Source organism: Homarus americanus, unplaced genomic scaffold (assembly GCF_018991925.1).
Source record: "Homarus americanus isolate GMGI-L3 unplaced genomic scaffold, GMGI_Hamer_2.0 scaffold11022, whole genome shotgun sequence".
Taxonomy (NCBI): Eukaryota; Metazoa; Arthropoda; class Malacostraca; order Decapoda; family Nephropidae; genus Homarus; species Homarus americanus.
The window spans coordinates 12,476,731-12,503,710 of NW_024737068.1; the positions used below are offsets into that span (position 1 = coordinate 12,476,731).

At 36.4% G+C, this 26,980-nt stretch overlaps 1 protein-coding gene across 2 annotated transcripts; it reads left to right on the top strand.

Moving 5' to 3' along the window:
• The first annotated feature begins 259 nt into the window (after nucleotides 1-259).
• LOC121872968 (fidgetin-like protein 1) lies at nucleotides 260-26,980 on the top strand. Of its 2 annotated transcripts, XM_042376136.1 has the most exons (16): nucleotides 260-442; nucleotides 4,138-4,286; nucleotides 5,416-5,648; nucleotides 6,828-6,873; nucleotides 7,053-7,376; nucleotides 8,251-8,363; nucleotides 9,333-9,469; nucleotides 10,387-10,483; nucleotides 12,007-12,117; nucleotides 13,521-13,629; nucleotides 16,607-16,724; nucleotides 17,738-17,852; nucleotides 18,579-18,707; nucleotides 20,631-20,822; nucleotides 23,840-23,901; nucleotides 25,849-25,972. In XM_042376136.1, the coding sequence occupies exons 1-15, from the start codon at nucleotides 300-302 to the stop codon at nucleotides 23,876-23,878; spliced, it is 2,055 nt and encodes a 684-aa protein (XP_042232070.1). In that variant the 5' UTR covers nucleotides 260-299; the 3' UTR covers nucleotides 23,879-23,901; nucleotides 25,849-25,972. The 2 variants fall into 2 exon arrangements, with proteins under 2 accessions (XP_042232070.1, XP_042232069.1); XM_042376135.1 differs by lacking the exon at nucleotides 23,840-23,901 and having other exon boundaries at nucleotides 25,849-26,980.

Sequence of the window (26,980 nt, forward strand, 5' to 3'; positions counted from 1 at the left end):
ATTGTGTTTATTGACGTTTTACTGGCTTAAATAAAAAATTGTCTATCTTACTTAATTATTTATAATAAATGTAATAAATATAGCATTTGTTAGATGGGGTTCGTAGCAACTGGACAACTATAAAAGGTAGCTTCGAATATATAATAATACAGCACTTACTAGTACTTATATTTTATTACCATAAAACAATGATTCGTTGATGATGTACTGTATAGCACATGGTGAAGCAATATCAATGATAAACAAGTTGAGTGTTGTATCCCCTGGTGGGAGGCGCCATTAACCAAATGTAAATAAACATGGAGGGCGCTAATGACCATCACACTTTCCTCCATCTGTGGCAAAAAAAGAACTTTGAAAGTGAAACAGGCAGCACTTCAGAAAAAGCAGATGCTATTAGATTCAACTTAGCGCAGTTGCACGTCTTGAAAAATACTTTAAGGTAATAGCCGAGCCTCATACAGTTGGTGGCTGGACCTCATTAACCCATCGTTAATTACCTTACCTTACATACCTTAATGGTCACCACCTTAATGGTCACCACCCAATTATAGGTGGCCATGCCTATGCTGGGTCCTTCCATTGTTCCCGTTAGTTGTGTCAAAGGCTATTTTCAAGGCATTGTCTCACTTCAACAGCTTGAGCTAGTACAGTGTCTCGGTGGACGGACGTTTGGGTCATGGGCCACGACCCCTAACGTTTGGGTCATGGGCCACGACCCCGAATGTTTGGGTCATGGGCCACGACCCCGAATGTTTGGGTCATGGGCCACGACCCCGAACGTTTGGGTCATGGGTCACGAGCTGAATGTAGGATGGACATTTAGGCCATAGACCAAAAAATTTCTAGACTAAATTATAATCCCTGGTAATTATTCTAACCGTGACCAGCCGCCGCTTTTCATTGAAAATCGGTTTAAAAATACCCAGTTTTCACTGAGAAAAAAAATGGTAGAAATCATGTTCTAACCTAACCTATAGCTTAACTTGCCTGTGTCTAGAAAACTAAGCATTTACACAAGAAAAGGAATAGAAGTGAAAGTAATCAGTGTACAAAACTGTGTCTAAAAACACCCCCCCCCCATAATTACTGAACCGCTAACGGTCACGAGTCGTATATTAGCCTAATCCCTTTAACACCCCAGGGAACCTTCAGGTCAGGTTAGGTTTGGTTTGGTTTGGTTATTATGTTGTTATTTAGGTAATGGTGGAGGAGACCGTTAGCACCAGAAGGACTTTCTGGAGTCACCAAAATCGAAATGATAATGCACAGAACCTATTTGAACGTGACCTAACCTAACCTCCTTACCTGTGTATTGTGGTTTCCATTTTCTTACTGTTATGCAAACAACATCTCTAGAAAAAATGAACAAATTGAATCTAATATAAATCATACTAAATATGCCCAATATGATGGTCAATCACTTGCTTGACAATAATTATTTCCAGTTCCGGAATAATCAGAGATACAACTTAAGGCACCCAGAGCTACTAAGACCACCCCCCATGCGCTCCTCTCACTCCCAGATCTCCATAAAATATTACGGTGTGAAGGTGTGGAACAACTTACCCCCACCCATCCGAGCAAAGAATACGCTCCCTTCCTTTAAATTATCTCTTAAAAAATATGTGTTGTCTAAGTATTAATATTTCTTGTAATACCTACTATATTTACAATACCTGCTTCTATTGTACCATCAAAACCGTTTTATTGGAAATTATCATGTAAATACAGGTACTCTTCGACTTACGACCTACTCGACTTACGACCACCCGGACATACGACCGCCGCAGTCGTATAAAATATTTTTCAAATTACGTATTTTAGAGTCCCTATGTTAGTGATCGCGCTGTGTACTGACAAAATTTTTGTTTGTAATTCCCTTTAAAATACCTGGCAAGCGTAAAAATGAGAGTTCTCGTGGTGCTGAGAAGAAAAAGAGACACCCATTTTAGATTTTCTATGTATTATTTTCACATTTTCGACTTACGACCAATGCGACTTACGACCTGGTCATCGGTCCCTAACCCTATCGTGAGTCGAGGACTGACTGTAGATAAGAAATTACCATTGCAATAAATATATTTGCCAACTAGACATAATCCTGACAGCTCTGTCCTCTTGTTCAACCTTAATACTGTGCAACCCATGTTGTAGATGTTTTTCAATTCCACTGTAATATATATACAGATGCTCCTCTACTTAAGAACGTTCAACTTACAAACTTTCAGAGATACAAACATCATCATTGAGGGGGGTTACCTGCCAGAACAGGTGTTTAATGTGGATGAGACTGGATTATTTTGAAGAAAATTCCGGATAGAACAAACATTACCTAAGAGGAGAAGAGTGAGCCAGGTTTTAAGGCTGTATTAAAGGGTATAGCTGTACTAAATATCCATAATCTTTACATTTTATATAATATGTTTGGTATCTACAAGAGTAAAAGGAACATAACTCGTTAGTAAGTAGAGGAGCACCTGTTCATACTTATAATATAAAAAAGAAAAAAAAAAAAGATAAATTAATATTGAAGTGATAACCGTGGTAACATTATGAGATGTTCTTATTACCACCATGCTATTGTACTATTCCAGATGATACTAAATGTTACATAATACTTCCTTGAGATAAATGTATAGTATATATCAGGTGCCTACAGGAGAACTCAGGTTCTCAACTGGCTCAACCATGTTAATATTGTTATTATTATCCACTCTGTATCTCTGTTTTTTTCTGGCTAAATAAACTGTTCTAATTCAATTCAATTCAATTCAATTCAATTCAATTCAAACAGTTTCAGTTCAATTCATTTCTTGACATGTAAACAAAGACTGCGGACACTTCCGTACAGCAGACAATTTTAACCAAAACATGGTCGCCACGAGAGATTCAACAGTGCCAAAATTATGGTAGATAATTTATTTCTTCACCTACAATGCACATAGAGACTTGAAATTACTGTCATATGTTCAGCATTCACAATATTTTTACCCCTCTATTTCCCTCTTCTTTCATGCCCTGGCTACTAACAAGTAACTTATGATTGAAGGATAGGCTAAAAGTAAAAAAAAAATACTACAATGTTGTCATTTTGATTTTATTGCTCAGTATCATCCAAACAACGTCTCCTGAAAATTTGGTGCAATTCCATAAAGTCCACCATTTATATTACTTTGACCCATGGCCCAAACGTCCGAGGATCGTGACCCATGGCCCAGATGTCCGTGGCCCAAATGCTCTACATTTCACAGTTTCATTGGTGTACCACCCTCTGTGTGAAGAATTACTGTACAGCATATCCTTATATTAGTTTTACATGACATGTAGTGATAACTTTGGCTTAAAGTTTTCTGTGGGCTTTCACAAGCCATTTGTTTTAATGAGTAGAATTTAATTCTGATGGGAGAATTTTGATAAGTGACTTTAAGTAGGAATGAACTACTGTACTGAATCCTGTCACCCCAAAGTATGTATCACCTTGTAGTTTGTTCCTATTCAAATCAGACATAGTTCAAGAAGAAGGGGTGTTGGTGGTACAGCGGTACCGTGCATATCTCTCGCCAATACACCTGTGAGAAGTGTATTAACCAGTGTGACACAACCAAACATCACAGATTTCCTGGACTCTGGTTTCCTCCTGTACTAACAAATTGGATAAACCAACCGCTCAAACGGCTAGTAAGCTGATGGTGGGGAAATGAGAAATACAAACTAATGTAGCTACCAAAGGTGCAGACAACATTTGCTACTTGTTGTTTCATTATTAAATTTAGTTACAGAAGTAATCTTTTCCTGAATCCCTTCATGTTGGTTTTATTTGAAAATTAGATCTGTGAATCAAGTGTACCAATAGTTTTATAAATGAGGAAAAAATACCATTTAGATACTTTGTAATTAAATGTAGTACAGCTCATGTATGAAGATAATTCATTGTAATTCTAACCACTGTTGTCAAGGGTTCCTGGGTTTTCAGTTTGTAAGCTAAAGTGACAATACATAAGATGCCTGATCCAGGTTCATTTTTTAATTGGGATTTCACGATTGATCCATCATTTTTGAATTGTGACAGTAATCAAACTAACCTAATCTAACCCAACAATCTTAGACTATTTCTTAGCATATTCTAAATTTCAGTGAAGTTGATGATGCTGTGGTATCAAGTAAGACACAACAACTGCTACAGGATTATGGGAAGCTCATGGATAAGACAGAAAGAGAAGGGGGACTTAATAACTATGCTGATCCCATCCTGACCCTTTTTCGTAATACCTGTAGTAAAAATGGTAATTATCTTTCTATATATTTTTTTTTTTCAACATCTCATTTGTATTTTTTGGCTTAAGGGTAATTCTTTAAGGGAATTGTGAGGTTCACTCATACAGAACATTACCTGGTGGAGTCTGCCATGTCCAGTGATCCAGGACACATTAGTCGTCATGCAGTCTGTCCATCTGCTTATGTACAGAACACTACCGTGTCTGAATAATGATTTCAGTATTTACATAACTTTATAGAGAATTGAAGAATTATGTAGAGTTTGTTAGCCATCAGGTCAAAGGTTAAGATAACAATGGTCAGTTAAGGTCTGTAGTGGCCATTTATCTTTGTTTTGTATGGATTTTAGTGTTAGCTTTGCCTTTGGACAAGGAAAAGTTATGGCACAGTTTTGGTAAAAATTAGACAAAGATCAAGGTCAGACTTCATCAATGAAGGTGCATCCACAATTATTGACAATTGACAATTAATTTTTTACAGATGAACATAACCACCTTTTTCCAACAAAGCTATTAATTATGACTTTGCCTTCCTGACCACTTGAGGTCAAGTTGAAAGGTCATCAAAAGTTACATTTATGACCCAATCATTACCAAATTTTCCAATCTGGTCAGCCTGGGCTTAGAATAGATATAAACTATTTTTAGTCAGCATTAGACAAGTTCAAGGGTTAATGATTATATTATTTTTTCTCTAGTGTCCACAGTTTTCATCTTATCATTAGGAATATTTTCAGTTAGACTCCTAGTATAGGCAAGGAGCTTTTTGGTTATCATTAGACTAAGATCAAGGTCAACGGTAATTGATGAATCATCTGTACTTATTGAACAGTTGCTACAAAATTTTCACATATGAAAAAGATCACCTTTAGTAAATAAAAGTTAATATGGTTTTGGATTAATTGGGTGGAAACATTTGTGCTGTAGTTGAAGGCTGAAGAGTTGTTGGATGATATGGGGGGAGAAGAAGAGACTAGAGACTAGCTTATGTTCATATTTATATGTAAGATTTTTGGAAAATAATTGTAATTGGGAGATGATAGATGTCAAGAAGGGGTTCATAAGTATGAGTATACAGTATAGAGTAGCTTAAGGTAAATAGACACAGTACAGGTATTGATATTTTTGTGTTTTTCAGAGAGCAAGAATTGGAAATGTAACCTGCAAGCTAGTGATATTATTGAAAAATATCTGAAGCCCCTTCCTTCCATGTCAAACACTTTCAGGGAGGAACACAAGAAATTGGCACACCTCTTTAACAATCAAGAGGCAAGGAAGCCACCACAAATAAAACCAAGCAATAATGAATACAGTAGCATGGAAGTAACTCAGTCTAAGAGGCAGGAGGTGAACAAAAAGGAGGATAGAGAGGTAATGTTTGGTTTGATGATGGCTGAAGACTTGGACAGTGGCTGTATAGTAGTTGGCAGCATAGGCCAGGTATGAAGTCAGTGTTCATAACTCTGATAACGAAACTTATCTGACAGTTTCATTGCTGGGATAAGGAGAATGTTGTTTGAGGAAAAAATGGAGAGAGATTTGGAATTAATAAATAAGGGCTGAATCCAAAAGTAGTGTGGGCCATAAATTGTAGATAATAGATGTGCAAACACTTTATAAATTAAAGTAGAGGATTACTAGTGCAGTACAGTATGTAGAAGAGACAGAAGTTGTAGATTAGAATAAATATTTATGTACAGGTATGTCTGTGAGAAATTTTGTAAGCATATGAGTCGTGCTATAAGATTGGTGTCTTACCCTGTAATACAGGGGTCCTCATTATCCAAAGCTAATAGGAATTGGAAAATTTTCATTTAAATTGGGGAATTTTTGGCCATAAGATTTTAAATGACACTCAAAAGGATAATTTTATACCTTTTATCATTTATACTTGGGAATCTGAAGATCATGTAAGATGTCTGTCACATGCTCACCACTTTTCTTCTGACGAATAATATCTAATTTCATGTGCAAACCATAGCTGCTATACTTTCTTCTAAGGACAACACTTAATTTAACACTAGCACTATGCATTGAATTCATGGCTTAAACAATAGCAATGATTTTTCAAGAATGCACATGAAAAACAATATAAAAGCACAGGAGGTTAGGCATTGTTTACAATGTGGCGAATGACTGAGGGCAAGTGTGCAGCAGGGATATGTTGAGACTTCATGCTCCACGGATATTATTTCTCGTAAGTGCGGGGACTTTTTTCATAGAGATCATCAATAATTTGGCCTCATACATGTGAAATCATGAACATCGATGACTCGGATAACGAGGATCCTCTGTATAAGTATCCCAGGTGTTCACTTTAAGGATTAGCCATGTCATTCATACAGTGCTTATGACAGTGAATAGTTTTATAAAGATATAATGGAAATGAGACTAGGTACCTGGTTGAAGAGTAGAAGACAGTCTTATGGATACAGAAAGATATGTATTTCTACTATTTGAATATAAATTTGTGAGACATTTTTTTGTGGTTACTAGCCACATTGACAAAGTTTCAGACATAATTAATTTAGAATAATTTTATCCTTACAGAGAGGACCAGATACACCTGATAATGTCGCAAATATGAATGTAAATGGTAAGTATCCCATAGTATTAACTCAGTGACACACAACATCCACTAAGGGTGATTTACTTAGTGATTTTCAGACAATTTGGTTGTAGGCTACTTAAATATTTTATATAATATTAATTTGGGAAAGATTTCTCTTTTGTTTGTCTCTGTTATGGATATATGAAATATTTTTGTCATTTCAGCTTCCTTTACTGGGGGAATAGACTTAATGTACAATGAGAACTCTTCACTTATTGGAAGAGAAAGAAGAATTCATGGAAAAGGAGGTTCTTATCCTTGGAACAGAGGGAACAAAGCTGAGGTAATTGAGAGAGGATATGTTGGGAGTGAAGTATCTGTAGTAGAAAAGAACATGTCCAGTAGGATGCCGCAGGGTTCTCTTCATGGTACCCCATATGGAGCATCCAATTACTCTGGAAGAGGAAGTGGTTTTGATCAACCATTGGACAAGGCTAGAGAGTCACCATATGAACAGCCTTCCAGGAGCTGGAGGGGAAGAGGAAAAGGTAATTAGAAAATTGTAGTGTACAGTATTATGATTATTTTAATGGTAGTTCCCATGACTGGAGTGTTAGGGGAAGGCTCCACAATAAATAAGTACAATAATACTGTACCTTGATGAACACCAAGCATTCATTCCTGAAAATGAATACTAATCAAAACTGCACTAATTAAGGGGATTTGGGCCAGGCAGCACCATTGCTCACCTATAAGCAATAAATGTGGGCTTCAAATAATGATTGCATGCACCTGACACTTTTTAAAACCAATTTGTAAAAAAATAATAATAATAACAATGACATAATAAAATAATTTATGGTACCTATACTTGCACTTACCATTCCATTCAGTTGGATCAACATAAGACAGCGAGGTACTTTTGGTTGAAACTTATGAAAAAGTGGAATATCTGCACACAGAAGCTCCAGTGCTGTCCCTATTCTTCAGAACTGTTCTAATCATAGATGTAGGCATACCCAACCTGTGACTAATATAAGCTGCTTCCTCCTCCTCCTCAAGAATGCAAGGGTTAGACTAGTGATTAATGCCTAAGTGTTCTTTGGCCAGTGACCCTTCTCAGATTTTTTTTTTTTTTTTATTAAAGAAGGCTAAATGTCACTTGCCTGTTCATTTAATTGTTGATTTGGAACTTTCAGATTACATTCAAGTGATATTTGAAAACTTCTGACTGAACTGTGTCTACAAAAGCAACTTTTTTTTTAACTCATTCAAGCAGCTTAAGTTATTACTTTCAGTTTTCCAAATTAAATTTTGGTCTCGAATTGAGAATTTTTTTTAATTTATATGCTATTTTATGAATGTTTATTTAACTATGTTTCAGTTAAGTAATATGGTAAGCAACTTAGTTATGCACAACAGGTACTGGGACTTACTCATGGAAGAAAAGTACTGAAGAGTTTTTTGAGGATGGGCCAGGTCAAAATGAGAGTACTCCAGCTGACTCTTGTTTCAGAAAAGCTTCTCATCAGCTGGTATGTCAATGCTTATATGAGTTTAGTGCTTCTTTTGACAAGTGTTTACAAATATTAGTGTGTGAGTGTGTATAGTATGTGTTGATGGTTGAATAATTTAAGCTATACAGTATTATAGTATGCAATACTTAATTTTTATGCATTGTTTATTTTATATATAATTTTCATGGCATACATCAAATATATGTGTGCCCCAAAAAGGTGGACTGATGGGATGAGGGAGGTACTGAGTGGGATGGGGATGGAAAGAATAAGAAATTTAGAAATAAGGAAGTGAAGAAATGAAAAATGTTTGAGGCAGAGAGTGGAGGAGTCTCCTTAATTGAACATAGTGAGAAAATGGAAAGTGAAAGATTGGCAGGAAGGAGAGTCAGAAGCGGATGGCACGAAGGAGTGGGTATAGGTCAGAGGTGGATGGTAGGAAGGAGTGGGTATGTCAAGAGGTGGATGGTAGGAAGGAGTGGGTATGTCAGAAGTGGATGGCAAGAAGGAGTAAGTATAGGTCAAAAGTGGATGGTAGGAGGGAGAGGGCAAGACGTAAATGAAAGAATGGGATGCACTAGAAGTGAGGGGATAGATATTCAGGAAGCAGCAGTGTGTAAGAATGAGGGGAGAGTATGTCATTGAGTGATTCTTGGGGAAGGACATGCCATTAATGGTTCATGTTGGCTTGATTAAAATCAATGGATATTTGAGGGTCTTGTTGTGGAAGAGGAGTACCATAGCAGAACATACAGTATTTATTACAGCAGTAATAAATACTGTATGTTAGATCACAGATAAAGTCAGAATATGTGTGTGCATGCCTTCAATTCCATACTCCCTCCATTAAGCAGGAATGGGCTTGAAAGAGTAAGGAACAATGTAAATAAGAGGTTTCTGTATAAGTGGAGCAAATTTACCCTGGGAAGGGTAATTATTTTTTATTATTTTTTTGTGTTTTTAGTTAGAACAAATATATGTTTACAGCAACTAGACCTACAAAAGAAGTATGGTGGTAAAGGAGTGTGTGGGGCATCCTACGGGACAGGCAAGCGATCACTGGGCATCAGGAGAGCTGTCAATACCAAGTTTGTTCCACCTGTGAGAAGAGAGGATGAGGAGGAGTAAGTCCCTCATGTTTATTAATATATTTTGTAAAGTTCATTCTCAAACTATGATTCTTTTCTTCACAGACAAAATATCCCTGTATTATTTAAACAATTAAAAACAGTGTATCACCACAAATTTAGCTGGGGGGGGGGGGAGGGGGATTAGATTTCCTTGTGTCAGTTAATATCTTGGGTGATGTAGTGGCAACCCTTTGAATCCAAAGTTACATCGAATTTGTTAGGTGTAATTACTCTATAGCTATGAAGCATGACAGCCAAGTGGACACAGCACTTGCATTGTGGTCAGTCATTGAAAGATTTTTAGGGAATGACAGAATGACATGCTGCTGATGGTTGATGCTGGATTGTGTGAAGAGAGGTGTAAATGATGGTTTTCAGCCTTGTTGTTGAAAGGGAGATCAATTGCAGAACACATCCTTTAGATCAATAATAATGTAAGAATGACAATGAATCAAGCGAAAATATGTGTATGTATTTGTTTTTGTGTCTGGGCATCCTGCATTAAGCAAGACCATGATTGAAGAATTAAAAAACTAATTGTGTACAGTAACCAATCATGCTTGACTTGGATCCTGATGCATTGCCTTTCATGATTGGGAAATATGTGGGTGACTTTTATTTATCAATCTACAATGGTGGTGTTCATCTGTCACTTAATATAGCATCTATAAGCTGTTAAACAAATGCTTAGTCCAGTGGTAACCAGAGCACTAAAATTGTCCTCCCAAGAAATGCCTGATATTCTTAAAAAGAGAAGTGGGTTACTGGGCCCCATAGAATTGTATGAAGTAATATATAACAAGTAAAGTGTTTAGTAAAGACCAGCTTGAGACACAGTGATAAATCCACATATGAAAAAGATATTAATTTCTGATGACTGTTATCAACTACTAATCATTTTATTGTTTTAGTAATTTGGGAAGTGAAGCACTCATCAGAAAATGCCTGCCTCGTGGTATAGCTGAAGACAACCCCTATGATGACCTTATGACTGATGAAAGACTAAAAGTAAGTAGGTTCACCATCATTTTTATTTGAATGTATCACCGCAAATTCATGGATGAATGTTATGATTTCTAGATATTTTATCTTTCAGTTACATAGTAGTGTTTGAGAATTGGTACCATGGTAACCTGTACAATAGGTCTTCAGTCAAAAGCACTGCACATAAGAGCAGATCGAAACATGCTTATCTCCATTTCGTTGTACAGTATGATGAAATTCCATTCATAAGGATCTGTTGTAAAAGCGAAAGTGGGCCCCTTGAGCCTGATGGCCCATATGGGGCAATGTGCATATAACTCACTGAATACTAAACTTTTGGAATACAAGCTGACAATGTGGCTGTGCTGCTCTTGATACCATTATTGGCAACTTACATTTGGAATCAAGAATTTTCCCCACATAAAACCACCTCAACATCAGGGCCACACAGTGCATCACTCCACTCAGCCCTGCAATGTCATGTTAAATCATCCCTGACCAAAGGGGAAAAAAATAATAAATCACAGCTTAATACTACTCCCACAGGTTCTACATTTTCCCACCTGTACCTCTTAACATAACCATCCACAAATGCAAACACAACAATTAAGCAACTTCCTCTATCTTATCCAAAGGTTCCACCCCTATAGCACACTGAACACACCAACACCACACCTCAGAAATCTCTCTCCACATAAATATGAGAGTATACTTTGCCAGAATACATTGTGGTCACTACTCTTTCATTAAACAACTTGACTGCAATTTACACCTCACTCAAAATCTACTTCACTTTGTCCACATTGCAGTTCTGCCTCCCCCCCAACACACACACTTGAGCTCATCTGCTTTTTATGTGCATGATATTCTTCCAACACAGACAGTACCTCTATTTCATTATTTCCATAAAAGGCCTGTGTGAGTAGTTGACAGTTGTTGCTGCATACCTGAGGGCCATGGGTTTGACACCCATGTCAAGCAGGGGCTACAATAACTACTGTATAACTTTTGTATTTAAGTCTCTACATTCTGTAATTTTTCTCTAAGTCACCCACTAGAACATTGTCATGCAAACAGCTCATCTCCCATTAGCCTCCCACATTACTATTTATCAAACTTGCCCTTTCTCTGTTATACTGTATTATGCTCTCATCTCCTTTACTACTTCATCTGTGAAAGCATTAAACAATTATGTTGACATCATTGACATTGTAAACTTATTACTGTGCTTCAACAAGGAAGGTCTTTAAGCAAGTACTGTAACAAGATTAGTAATTATACAAGTCCATCAACAGTTAAAAATCAGGAAAGAGAACTCCTTGATATAGGTGACACCACACATCTGTGATGAAGTTTACATTGTAGAACTGGCAATATCTCTCACTTGAAAGCAGTGACTTGATGTAGAGTGAGAGGAGTATTTTGAATTGTTTAGCGGTGTCAGTCTACTCTCAATTTGTCACTCCATTTTTTTATTATCACGTGTATTTCTTCTTTAATTTTTTTGTACTGTATATTGTTTCTATAATAAAGAATTGATTTTCCAGAATACTGATCCTAAGATGGTTGAACTTATAATGAATGAGATTATGGACAGTGGGTCTCCTGTAACATGGAATGATATAGCTGGACTAGAACTGGCCAAGAGTACCATTCAGGTAAGATTCAAAGTCATCCTCGTGGTGTAGATTAACAGACTTTTTCTCTTCCAGTTTGTTATGTACAATGGTCCCTTGATTAACAAACGGTTCAATTAACGAAATTTCGGTTGACGAATTAGCTCCCATAAGGATTTTCAGTTCCATTAACGAACAAAACCTCGATTAACGAAAGCCTTAGGAGAAACACTCTTTGTTGTGTGCATCAGCTGATTGGCTAGTCCGCCAATACAGTAATTGGTTCTATGTTTACATTTGTTTCCAGTGGGGTAAATATCAAGAAAGTTGTGTTCTTGAATATTTTTGCATATTTTATATTAAAATTATTGGTCATTCTAAAATTTACCCATCCAAGCTCCGTCTACATAAAGTTTTTCAACTAATATTTTTGGCTCTATATATGTAACTTTATTAATTTATTTTTAATCATTTACATGCACATACTGTCCTAAGGGCAAAACTGTACTGTACATGTACTAAAAATAATGTACTAAATGATTACTAAGATTTTTTCTACTGCTAACTATAGCATGTTTATATTCAAATTGATCACTACTGTATCTTGTAAGAACTCCAGCAATGTAAATTATATTCTCCCCGGTCACTTTAATGACATTTTATAAGCAAAAAACAAAAACTCAATCTAAAGGACATAAATAAACAAATAAATACTTAACTAGACCTTTGGCCCCAAGTGTCAAACATGTCACTATCACCTCCCCTTCCTTCCTCCCTCCCTCCCTCCCCCATCTCCCAGCCAGGGTTTTAGGCTTACAGTTTTTATGTTATATAATATCTCAGACTAAAGTTAGGAGAATATAATTTGCATTGCTGGAATCCTTGCAAGACAGCGAATAATTTGAATATAAACGTCTATATTTTGCACAAGAGATAAAAATTAATCACTTCTAATTCCCATCATCATCATCAACCAGGAACCTTCTACATACACACCTCAAAGTAAGTGTACTTTACTGCAATTTTTTTTTTCTTTGTATGTACTTTTCGGTGAGCTGGAACCAATTACCCAATTTCACATCGAAACAATGGATTCGGTTAACAAAATTTTCGGTTAACGAACGACCCTCTGGAACGAATTGTGTTCGTTAACCGAGGGACCACTGTACTGTACAGGTACTTCATATTGAACTTTGTCATTACTCCTAGTGAATATCATAAATTATGGTACAGTACTCTTTCTTACTTTATGTAATCAATTTGCATAGTTTTTCATACGTTGTCATGAAACTTTGCACACTTATTGTAAAGATGGATACAGTACAGGGGTACATGCATGGTACATTTTTAATATTAATAAAACAAGAATAAACCCAAATAAACACACACAAAATTATGTGTAATATTATGTTGTGAAATGTTTTACTTTATTTTCAATTCCACAGGAGATAGTGGTATGGCCAATGTTGCGTCCAGACATCTTCATCGGACTAAGAGGGCCACCTAAAGGGTTACTGCTATTTGGTCCTCCAGGAACAGGAAAAACTATGATTGGTATGTCCCTTTCCCCTTTTCCAAGTATGACTACAACCTATCATATATACTCCTGTATAAACCGATGTCATATAATGGGTCCCCTGATTTTTTTATAAAAAAGTCCAAGTTCTTCTTATACATCTTGTATAATTTGACCTTAGCTTTTTAGAAATACTAGGAATAATCCTAGAAATATTTTGTAGCACACCTTGTCCGTGACCATCACCACAACAGCTGACACTGTGAACAGTGTCACCAACTCTGAAACTAAATTCCCACCAGAGGTACCAACTCCTATTTATAAATTTTGATAGATTCACCCCTAAAAGTGGCGTTAACTGTACACCGTAACATTAAAACTTAAAATTGAAGGCCTGTAAGCCGAACAAACGAAAGCTTATAAATAGCATTGACGAAACGATAAAAAAAAAATGCAAGTTAATGTACATACTGTAGAAATCTCAGGGACGTTCACCGTGGGAAATGTACAGCATAATAATGGTGTGATATGCCTTAATAATGCTCCCCAATTAATGATTATTTCAAAGAATATTAATATTGTATAAATAAACTTTAATAAAGGCTATAAAATTCAATTATTAGTGATGATTCACGTTACGGTACATATTATCAAAATGTCTTAAGAATAAGATATCTAACTGTGAGGAATAAGATAAATGCAGTAATATATACTGTACCAGTAAGTATGAAGAATAAATAATAAACAATGCCAATAAATAAAATACGTATAGTAAAAGAAAAGAATACTGTATTGCCATTTGGTTGCTGGACGAAGTACAGCTAGACCCCGACTTACGACGGGGTTAGGGACCCAAATCCAGGTCGTAAGTCCAAATGGTCGTAAGTCCAAATGGTCGTAAGTCCAAATGGTCGTAAGTCCGACAGATAAAAAAAAAAAAAAAAAATTTAAATTAAAAATCTGCAATGAAATACAGTATAGTAAAAGTAATAAATGTAGTCAGCTGAATGCACATGGGGCCCCCATAATTTTCTAATTATACATGGAGACTACATTAACTGGAAACGTTTCGGTATAGAAAATGCGTGTGTCATTTGAAAAAAAAAAATGAAAAAAAAAAATGGTCACAACTGCAGCGGTCGTAAGTCCCGACGGTCATAAGTCGGGATCTAGCTGTATTTATCAATCATTTTACTACACACAGGACTTAGGAGACAACAAACATATCCCTCCCCCACTCAGTATGCTAACTCTCACACACGAAGAAATATTTATTCTCTTTGCTTTTTTCTTTATGATTATTTTTTTCTTCACATCCTGTATGTAAGATTGTGTCTACATTCAACTGAGTAAAAAAAAAAAATACTTAAATCTACCCAAAATTAAGAGTTGAAAAATAACTATAGCTTAATTCACAGCTTAGCCTGGTAACTATAGGGCTAGGGGGACGTGGCTACAGTGATGAGTCTAACTTGGCTACAATGCCACCAGCATTGTTAACAGCTGCAAATGAAAGGAAAAGTATCTGTAAATATTCATTTGTATCAGTTTTTGTAGATTTAAAGTAGTATATATTGTATATTGAATGAGGTTTTGCTCTTCATGTAGCAACATAAAGAAATAATCTAGGGGTATGGAAGGTAAGCCCAGGTTAAAGGAGCTTACTTGTAAGGTTAGCCTCCCGCCAGCATGTACCAGGTAGCTATCATTCACTGTAAATAACCAACAGAAATGCATAACTTTTGACCCCTCAAAAACAACGCATATATACAGTACTAGTTTGACCCTCAACCTTTTGCATAAAAATTTTATCATAACACTCACACTATACTCAAGTGTACATGGTATATATTATTTATCTATATACAGTATTGTGGTTACCATTATGATCATTACGTTAATCGTTGTAGTATGAATATCATTGTTATGATTCATCCTCCTATCTTGTGTAAGCCTGTCGAGGTATTTACAATACAATGTCTGCATATACAGTAACATTATTCCTGACTTTCACTTTTTTCCTCCTGTGTCTAAGGTAATTTGCCTTACGTACCTTATTTACCTAATGGCCACCCACTAGAGGTGGCTACACCATGGGAAGGAAGCCATTGTTCTTGATAATTTTGTCATGGGCTATTTTGAAGCCCAGTACAATTCTGCACTGTTCTTGATTCCACAGCTTGGTTCTACCACCCTCTGTGTGAAACAAATATTTCCTTATATTTATTCTGCATGTAACTTGGTGAGCTTGTAGTTATGTCTCTCATGTTGGTGGTGCATGACATTACAAAGAAATGTCCCAGGTTCACATTTTGCAGCCCTTTCAGGATTTTGAATGTTTCAATGAGATCTGCTCTATTGTGCCATATCTGAAGGGTTGTTAGTCCTGAGGCCCTCAGTCTACTTGGATAATCAAGATGACATAGTTCCAGAATCATCCTAGGCGCTCTGTGTTGCACCTTTTCTAGGGATGTTAGATCTTTCTGGGGGTAGGGTTTCCATGCCTGTATACAGTAATGCAGACTGGGATGTACTTGAGATTTGTACAGTTGAAGGAGCATTTTCATATCTGTATTCAAAGGTACACTTTATAATTCCCAAATCTCGATTTGCTTCGGTGAATGATTTATCACAATGCGGAGATATTTCTCCTAGGTGTAGGGTCTTGCATTATGTAATGTTAAGGAGTATTTGCCTTCTTAAGATCATTTGAACAGCTAATGCAGGTCTTTCTACATTGTTGTGACATCATCTTAACTTGCTACCTTCCCAAATATCTCTGTGTTGTCTGCAATCTTGACAATGTGGTTTGATATATTTTCATCTATGACGTTTATGTAGATCACAAACAACGCGAGTCCAAAGAAATATTTAAAAAGTATCTGTGGCTTTCCATCTCTTCCTTTTCACCATGCTCATTTTTTAGAACTCAATATAAAAGAACTTTTTTTTATTATTGGGTAATAAAGGGTCAGGGTTTTCAATGACACACCTTTTGTTTCTAAAATATTTCAGGTAAATGCATAGCTTGTCAGAGTGGGTCAACATTCTTCAGCATCAGCGCTTCATCTCTAACATCTAAGTGGATTGGCGAGGGTGAGAAGATGGTGAGAGCAATGTTTGCTGTAGCAAGGTAATTTTTCTTTTTCCTCTATTATCCAGTATGTGGTATAATAAGAATCCTTATACCATAAACAGCAGGTGTGTTTATCTCCAGTTAGTTGGTTGACCTGAGGTGTTGTGAGAATATAATCCAACTTTGAATTAAATGTAATTTATCATTAGGTTAAATTTGGTGATGCAAAGAATTGTGAAGCAATATTTTTTGCCATGTGAACTCCATGATTTACATTGATAGTTTTTTTACTGTTACATTCTTTGACTGTAGTATGTCCAGACATGAAGTAAAATGAACACGACAAGAAAAATTGCATAGCCCTGCACGTTAGAGTTGTTGATCATCCACAAGGCAAGGCTGAACTCTTCAAAGTTATCATACTTGCTGAATTTAATGAAGTTTTGGTATTAACAGGGGAACCTATTGGCATGACAACCTCTGACACACCACATTCAACTCATGATGGACACACACTTGATCTGTATTCAAGCATATCAGTTGCCCCATAACCAAGGGGAATTAATGGACAAAATTATGTATGAAATACTTGACAGGAAGTAATTGCACTCTCTTTATCACCATGGAACTCATCTCTCTTTCTAGTTCCAAAGAAAGATGGAAGATCGCAAACAGTTATTGATTTTTCATGTGTCAATGAAACAACTATTTCAGACAGGTTTTCAGTGCCTGATCTTAGTGATTTGTTACAGTCCCTAGGTAAGGACAGTGCTGTATTTAGTAATCTTGACTTACTCAGTGAGTATTGGCAAATACCTCCCTTGAAAAATCCTGTAAGATAAGTACTTTCAGTACACCTACGGGACATTTTGAATTTTAAGAATGACTTTTGGGCTGAGGAATACACCTCAGACATTCCAAAGAATGATAAGCACCTTGTTTGCAGACAATCATATCATTGTGAATAAGGATGTCACCAGCCACTTACAAAAACTTTGTGAAGTTTTAAAAAAGGCTACAAAAACTTTCCTCCTTCTGTTTTAAGGTAAGAAACGTGAAAATTTTTCCAGGTGTCACCAGCCAGCTGTAGTCTTCATTGATGAGATTGATTCTTTACTTACTCAACGTTCTGAATCAGAGCACGAAAGTTCAAGACGCATTAAAACAGAATTTCTTATTCAGCTGGTAAGTTGCAAAACTTTCAGTATTAGATGATAAAGATTCAGTGTGATTTATTTATTTTTTATCTTTTTGGGTATAGCATCGTCCCAAGAATATGCATCAGTAGAATATAGTGCCTTTTTATGCATATAAATTGTTTCCTGCAGTGATGCAAGCTGGCTGGAAATATGCGTATCTATTTTTTCTTAATAGTCAACTGCGAGTGGGTTACCCCACCCCCTCAGTAGGGTGTTATTCCATCGAATATGGTTTCCCTCTGTTGCTTCACACAAGCCAGCATCGCAGTCAATATCAATTCCTTTCCCAAATTTACTTGATGTTATACTCTTTCCTAATTCATTCTCATTAATGTTACCTATATGTCAATCCATCTCACTTCGAGTGCATCCTTCCCATCTTTGATCTTCTCCTTCCTCCTACCATTCAACTTAGACTTCCACAATTTACCAATCTATCACATCCCATTCTCTCAATATGTTCATTACACATGAACTTAACCCAGTCTGCTCTGTCTTTATTACTTATTTATTTCCACATCTCATTATTTCTGGTTTTCATATTCTGTGCACCATGTATACCCCACATGTTTTTAAGCTCATCATTAGTGTTCCATTTTACATGCTCCTCCTCCTTGTATCTGAAGTCAATGCTTCACACCCATACAATAATGTCAACTCAACATTTCAGTTCCCCTGAAAATCCTCATCTTTGTCGTCTTTGATATATTAGGATGGAGCCACAACATGTAAAGATGAGAGACTATTGGTGGTTGGAGCAACAAATCGACCTCAAGAATTAGATGAGGCCGCCCGTAGACGCTTGGTTAAGAAGCTTTATATTCCTCTGCCTGACTCTAAGGTAAAAATCCATTTTGTATAAGGATCAAAAGGATGTGCATATATATATCTTTTATTATATTTAAGAGAAATGTGAGTTCATCAATGTTGGAATAAGATAACATTACTAAAATGACGCACTTATCCCTTTTGATTTTCTAATATAGTATTCACGATTTTGACAATTCATGAGTGGCATCTGGAACTGTATAATTTTATATTTTTCAGTAAAATTACACAGCCACACTTTAAAGCTTCATGAAGCAACTCACACATTTGATGCACATTTAGCCACACATTCCAAGCCACACTCAAATCTTGTTGTACACCTGTGATCACAATATTTACTATTCATTTTCCTCATACACTTTTGTGTTATTTTGGCAACCATTTCTCCCAAAAGAAAATCAAGTAGTGATAGTAGTAGTTCTAGAGTGCTGAAGTAGAAAGTGATGACTCTTGTGCAAAATATAGAATTTTGTACTGATACAGTATAGTACATTATTTGAGGCGCTCCGCATTAGGAGGGGTGAAGCGCCAAATTCAAAAAGCTGAGAAAAACGTGTTTAAAGTTTTTTGAAGTTCAATCCCTCTCCTAGCGAACTGTGAAAACTGGAAGTTAGTACTGTAAATAGTTATTATTTTTTCGCAAGTTGAATGAGAATAACTACCCGTCATGTACAGTTGTTTGATCTTCAAACCAACAATAATCAAATTTTTCTGCAAAATTCTCTTATTATTGTGGGCTAATACTGTAAAACAAGTTAATGATCACCATAAACAGCACTCGTCTTACACTACCCCCCATAAACCCCCTCAGACCACCCAAAAATTAAATAATAATAACAAACTCATTTGCCTATCAGTATTTATCTTTCCGTCCCTATTATTAGTCAAAGTTTTATAATATTGTTAAGTGTAATAGTGTGTAATATTAAGGAAACACCACTACACTCATTTCCCCCACCATTAACTTATCCCCCCCCCCCAACATAATTAACATACGAATACAAAGGTGGAGAAAGTTTGCATAATCTTTGGTAAAAAACAGTATTATGATAATAGTACAGTATTACAATCTTACTTTGTTTAGTTCCTTCATTTTATTATCCCTGAAGATCGTAGTAACTTGAAGTTACGTAAATCATGAGGAGTGCGTATAACTTTAATGGCTCGTCATACACCCTAATGAATCACGGACTGATCAAAGTCTATCTCTGCCCTCTCTAAAAATCGCCACACAGATTCTTCATCAACTAAATCATTGATTATTGATGCCGGCAACAGTTCAGTTTCATTATAAGATTGAGTTATGGGCTCACTTTCACTCGCATTCATTGGGTCAGGCTCACTTTCATCGTCATTATTGCCGTCAGTGCATGTCACGTAACTCTGTACCGGAACACAGTTTGCAAACAGGTCTTGTGATGCATAGCTGTCACTTTTTGTATTATGAGTATACCAAAATCACTATCACTATCACCAAGCATTCCTGGGGTGTCTACGTGAGCACTGTCGTCACTAAACACACGCTCAGGAATAATATGCTGAACTCACACCAGAAGGCCTGGACTCACTCGAGTCATGCTCTAATATCGGGCAGATATTGCATAGCACTTCTCACACCCGTGGAACAAGAATAACATCAATGTTACGTCGAAAAGTTATAAAAAATAGCAATAGAAAGTACACTGAACCTCCTTAAACTATATAACGCCCCAAAACTAACAAGGAGGCAGCATCTGGGCGTGCGGATTGGCCGAGGAGCTTTGACGTAACCTGTTTTTGTGCCCTAGACCATTATGTCATTGTTATCAAGTTGTCACACAGACTTTATGGTTATATAAATGTGCCATTTTGTGAATTGATGACTGTCTTCGAAGTCTTATTTACATTCCTCCCCAGCCATAGAATAAGATTTCAAACATCAATCCATTCTTTTTAGGCTCGACAACAAATTATAAAAAATTTGATGGAGAGCCAGAGCCACAGCTTGATACCAGATGACATTGATCGCATCTGCCAGATGACTGATGGATACTCCGGGGCTGACATGGCCAACCTGTGTCGTGAAGCTGCTCTAGGACCTATTAGGTCCATTGATATTGCTGATATGCATCACATCTCTGTTGATCAAGTAAGTGTTGTATGGATTCTTGAATTTCCCAAGATTACCTTTACCAAAGTGTGTTAGGCATCTCCTTAGTTATTTATATGCATGGCTAATTTCCCTTATTCGGTATAAAAACACAGTTGGAAGGGATGGGTAGGAAAATATTTGTTGATTTATAGGCTGTTGGTTCTTATGTTAAGCAATATTTACCTCCATACACAACTGGATATACAGCACTGCACTTCACAATAATTCCCCTCCCAGCTGTAAGCTCTATCAACTCTTCATTTCTTTTTGGTCTTCCCTGAATTTTCTTCCATTCACCTTACTTACATGCACTGTATTCATCATGAGATACAGTAACCAAACTGAAATGAAGTGTAATCTTCATTCATGCTGGGTGACTGAGCCAAAGTTTCATATTTCAACATCCAATTACAATAAACCCTCTCAGTAAGGCATATTCCCAATAAGGGATGTCTTTGCCCGGTATGAATTAGTAGACTCAGCTGGTAAGTTCCAGTAATTGGAAAAATTTTCACAAAATAGGCCTGTTCCGTAATCACATTTATTCGGGCCACGACCCAATACGTACTTGATCTCTGTCAGTGCGTAGCAGAATTCATAAGAGAAAGGTGCTTCTTGGTAACACCTAGTGCTGTATTTGTATATATTGGTATAAAATTTTCTGATAGCGAATACTGGTAACATATTAAATGCAAAAAATAAGAGTTCAGTTCTGAATTGAAAAAAGAATCCAATACTATACTGAAAGAAATTGAAATCTATTCATGAACAACAAAAAACCTAATTATAATATCTAAAAAAATATAATTCTGTTAAAAAACCAAAAACATTATACGTATCTAGAAAAAAATTAGAAATGAAATAAAATACATAATGTGCAGTAAATACAGTTGGTACATTACCTTATGTGAGGCAGGTCTTCCAATCTTGCTTGGGCCTTCCTACGTTCATGATGCTTGATTATTTCAAATTTGTTTTCAATTACCACATGCTTATGCAGTCTCTTGGTGATGGTAGCCAAAGAATCAGTGCATCACTTGGATACCATTACTGTACATACAGGTTCACAAAAACACATGGATAAAGAGAGAACACTGCACTTCAACATAACATCAAGTGAATGGCCACGAGACAATGCAAACTGAGGGGAATGTGGGAGGGAGGGGAGTGATGTTATGCCATCCCAGCTGAATTCCAGGCAAGTGCAATTTGTATTTTTGATTGGACAATTTTTCATATAAATGAATCGCGCTATCGGATAGTAAGAAAGAGTTGTAAGAATAATTTTTCAGGTAAGCGATCATTTGTATACAATCAACCCTGCTTTACGCGGTCCCACATTACGCGTTTCCACGTTTACGCAGTACCCTGTCGAAACCGGAATGCTCACATTCCGCGGTGCGTGTACCCCTTTACGCGGAGAGCGGCTGGCGAGCCGCGCCATCTCTCCCGCCATCCGCCATGTTGTGTAAGCGGCGCGAGCAAGGTGCGCACAAGGTCGCCCAGTCATCAAAACATTACCGAGTTCTTCACCCGTCACCCACCACAGCCGGCCCAAGTCAGCGATAGTGACAATGATAGTGAGCATATGGACTTATATGGACTTTGAGGGGTTTGACAAAGAGGCCCTGCAAGCCTCTGTGGTGGATAGTGATAAATTGATACAACTGATACAGGTGAGGGCCAATAATCTGCCCTCTGCCTCGGAACCAACCCCCCATCCCCGTGTGCCCAGCCATCTTTTCTACTAATGTAAGTGTTAAAAAACCTAATATTATTGATATTTCTCTTAATTATTAATTGTGTGTGCATACCATCATGAAGTTAAGAAGTTATTTTTACTACAACGTAGGTATTGTGTCTGAAAAAGTGGAGTTTGGGGGTCGGCCTGGTCTCTATTTCAATTAATCCCATATGTTATGTAGTTCACTTTACGCGGGCCGCCGTGGGTTGAATTAACCGCGTAAAGTGAGGGTTCACTCACCTGTACAAATTCTAAGTTCTGTACAGTACTGTACAGTATTACAAATTTAAAAGAGAGCCTTCTCATGCTGCAATATGATGCCATATTCTACTGAAATTTGCATATATTAATATGTATACAATGAAAGACAAAAGTCGTGTCATGAAATTTGGTGAAAACATATGCCGAAGAGCTAAACTTTTGGTGCGTTCTACCTTGTGGTAGGGGGCTCTCATAATGTTTCACGAGTTATATTTAATCTTCGGACAGAACTGCGACACGACTTTTGTCTTTGTTTGTACAGTAATGCTATATTTTATTTCAATAAAATATATTCCTGTGAAGCAAAGATTTCTCTAAAATTTGCACACCAGCCCTTGATATGGATCAATAATTACAATGTAGCCCTATATGAAAAGAAATTGGGTGCCCATTTGTATATCAGGGGTGCTATAGGTACAGTGTCATTCAAGATTCTTCAAACACTGCTCGAGACAGCTGGCAACTCAAGGCTTTTTGTTTACTATAGTATGTAGTAAAAATTAAGAATAAATGTAAAAGTGATCGGTGATTGGTTACTTAGTTCCCCCGTTGCTTAATTTAATGGTTGGGCTTTGTTGTTTCGTATTATATTATACTACGTACTATAGTAAACAAATGGCCATGAGTTGCCAGCTATCTCCAGCTGGACGAGACTGTACATGGTGTTTTAGAAAAAAAAAAAAACTGTTTTAATTGACTTGACAAATTTTGGGTCACTCTGTTGACAAAAAAATTAAATAAAAAGGGGTTTGATTGATAAGGAAAGGTATTTTCTCTTGTAATACAGTAACAGGAATAAGATAAAATTCTGAACCTACAGTAGAGAGGGAAAGAAAAAGGTTTTGTAAGTTAATTTTTTGCATACACCTGTATACAAGTTAAGACTTTAAAATGACAAAACATGAATTAGACAAAATTAGTACATTTTGGGAAAGAAAGAAAAAGGTAGATGGCAATGGTTGTGGTTTTTATTCTGCAACAAAATGGCTTAGCCTTACACTCACTACAGGAACTATCTGCAACGTGGGGCCAATGGATGTCAAAATGAATACTGCGACTCCTGTTGTCTCGGTAAGGTTGTCAAAGTCCTTCATCCTTTGTGTCATATTATCAGGGAGTTCTGCTATAACGCGTGTTTTGATAACGCGAATTTGCTCTAACGCGATTTATGAATTCGGAACAATATTTGTATAACGCGAACGCTTGTTTGCTATAACGCGATTTTTGCTTACTATTTCTCCAATTTTGTGGTATTAACTGTGAATATGGTAAAGAAGAATATCTCCAAAAGGCGCTCTGATGATAGAATTCCCGGTGATTATCGTAAAAGAAAGGATATAACACTTTAAGAGAAGCTCAATGTTATCAACCTCAAAATCACCCTTCTCCCCCATCAAGTTACATTCATATTTTTTCAAGGTAAAGTGTTAAATTTACTGTATGATTTCATTATTAGATATGAATGTAACATTTATTTAGACTGTGCTATCCTTTGTGTTAGGCTAAATACTAAATTTTTTCGATTTCGAGTAATCTGCACCTAACCCTATTTTCTCCATAAGCCCTGTTATTTCTATTACGCGATTTTCTATAACACGATATTTTACAAGAACACAATTATCGCGTTATAGCAGAACTACCTGTACCTAGCAAAAAGTATCTGCAAATTTTTTGCAAGACAATAATGACAACAGATGAAAGATTTTGACAACCCTACCAAGACAACAGGATTTGCAGTGTTCATTTTTACATCAATTGGACGCCACCTTGCAGGGACTTTTTGTAGCAAGTGTACGGCATTACAGTATGCCAGACGAATTTTTAAGGGCTGGGCTTGTTTTAGGTAAACTTTGTAAGAAAATAAATGAAGAGTGAAGACAAACCATCTTTGAGTCCCTGTGCTTACCTGGATTTAAACCTGGACCACCAAGGTACAGTCAGGGAATGATCCACATAAGAAACCTGGCCACAAGTTTGAAACTTTGAATGCGAGACCTATGGTAGCAAAGCACTAGTCAAACACTTACCAATCTGGTATGATTATACCTCCTATGCACATTGATTGCCTCACCAGATAGGCGAGTGTCTGGCTACTACAGGTCTCACATTCAGAGGTTCAAACTTGTGGCCAGTAGTCTTAGGTGGAACATTCCCCAACTGTACCTGTGTGCATTACAAATTCTCATATATATTTATGTGTCCAGTGAATAGCTAGTTATGAAGTACAGTATTTAAGGAATGTGGAAGTCCTAATTCTGTTAACTCCTTCATTACAGGTGTGCTACTTTTTTTTCTGATGCCAGATTATTTTATGCAGCTCAGAGGGAACCCCATACATAAGGGGTTAAGAATCATACAGTCAGTTCTGCTATAACGCGATAGTTGTGTTCTTGTAAAACATCGTGTTATAGATATTCGCGCAATAGAAATAACAGGGCTTATGGAGAAAATAGGGTTAGGTGCAGATTACTCGAAATCGGAAAAAATTTAGTAGTTAGCCTAACAAAGGATAGCACAGTCTAAATTTATGCTACATTCATATCTAATAATGAAATCATATAGTAAATGTAACACTTTACCTTGAAAAAATATGAATATAACTTGATGGGGGAGAAGGGCGATTTTGAGGTTGATAACATCGAGCTTCTCTTCAAGTGTTATAGCCTTTCTTTTACGATCATCACCGGGAATGCGATCACCAGAACGCTTCTTGGAGATATTCTTCTTTTCCATGTTCACAGTTAATACCACAAAATTGGAGAAATAGTAAGCAAAAATCGAGTTACAGCAAACAAGCGTTCGCGTTTTACAAATACCGTTCTTCTATTCACAAATCGCATTAGAGCCAATTCACGTTGTCAAAACACTCGTTATAGCAGAACTCACTGTATATGTATTTACACAATTGATTTTCTTATATTTCTGTTCCCACCCTATGTTTAGTATGGTATGTAGTTTGAAATATAGTATGGTACGTATATAGTGTATGCTTTACTTTCACACTGAATTATTCAACAGGTTCGTCCAATCTCCTATGATGACTTTACGAGTGCCTTGCATACTATCAAAGCAAGTGTTTCAGACAAAGACCTTCAGATCTATGAAGACTGGAGTAAGAAGTTTGGTATAACAGCCAGATAAGTATAACAGAATTTCAAGGAAGACCATTTCTATTAATATTATTTTTATTCTGTAATGTTAAATGTCAGAAAGAGTACCATTTCTTATTTCACAAAATATAAAAAAACTGATGTAGAGCATCATTAGATTTTATCACTCAGAATATGAAAATGGAATTTATAGCATTGTTTAACCCTTTTATATGTTAGTTTGAATAGTTGATCATGCCTATCAGGATGAGCTTTTCAACGAATATCTTGTATTTTTTAAACAAAGGCAAAACATAGTAAGAGATCAGACAAGTAGTGTTATCAACTATTCGCCAAGGTGTCCCCTTGCCAAAGACGGAAGATATTTGTTGCAAGATGATTTGAACTGATTGAGGTGTATGGTATAGGAAATATACTGAGGTAGAGAGTTTAACTACAGACATTCCCAGATTTATGAAACAATTCCATTCCTGAAAAAACTTTCATAAATCAAAGCATATTTTCCCAAAGACTCCCATGATAAAATCTTAGATACGTTCCTATGGAAAAATGCAAAATGTCTTAAAATGCTAAAAATCATGTTTTTAATTAAAAATTTTGGTGTACACAATCATAAGTCAATACAGTAATAAATATATTAAGTGAAATACTCGCAGTACAGTAATAGCTTTATACCTGTACTTACGAGAAACTGGATAACATTTGAAACAGTGAACAGTATATGATATGCTAATCCAGCATCTGTATACTGTATAGTAAATATAGATTATATTAATATAGTGCACAGATTCCCATTTTATAATTGGAGGTACAGTATGTTCTCTTTTTCAAAAAGTATCATACTAAATTCTCGCTGCTTTCCTTACATGGTATGAACGCTGACATCAGTCAGCTGACACTACAATCACACGCTTGTGCATTTCTGCCAAATATCCACTAATCCAAACTTTTGTTCACTTCCAAATTCCATCCTTTCTCTTACACCTCGACACCTTTATTGTGTATAATTATATAATAGCAAATGAAATCTGAGAATTCAA

What these genes read in the sequence shown, in the direction of transcription:
- LOC121872968 (XM_042376135.1), top strand. Translation starts at nt 300, where the DNA reads ATGGAGGGCGCTAATGACCATCACACTTTCCTCCATCTGTGGCAAAAA. An exon ending in TGGCCAAGAGTACCATTCAG is followed by an intron (nt 12,118 to 13,520) that starts GTAAGATTCAAA and finishes TCAATTCCACAG; the next exon opens with GAGATAGTGGTATGGCCAAT. An exon ending in GCAATGTTTGCTGTAGCAAG is followed by an intron (nt 16,725 to 17,737) that starts GTAATTTTTCTT and finishes AAATTTTTCCAG; the next exon opens with GTGTCACCAGCCAGCTGTAG.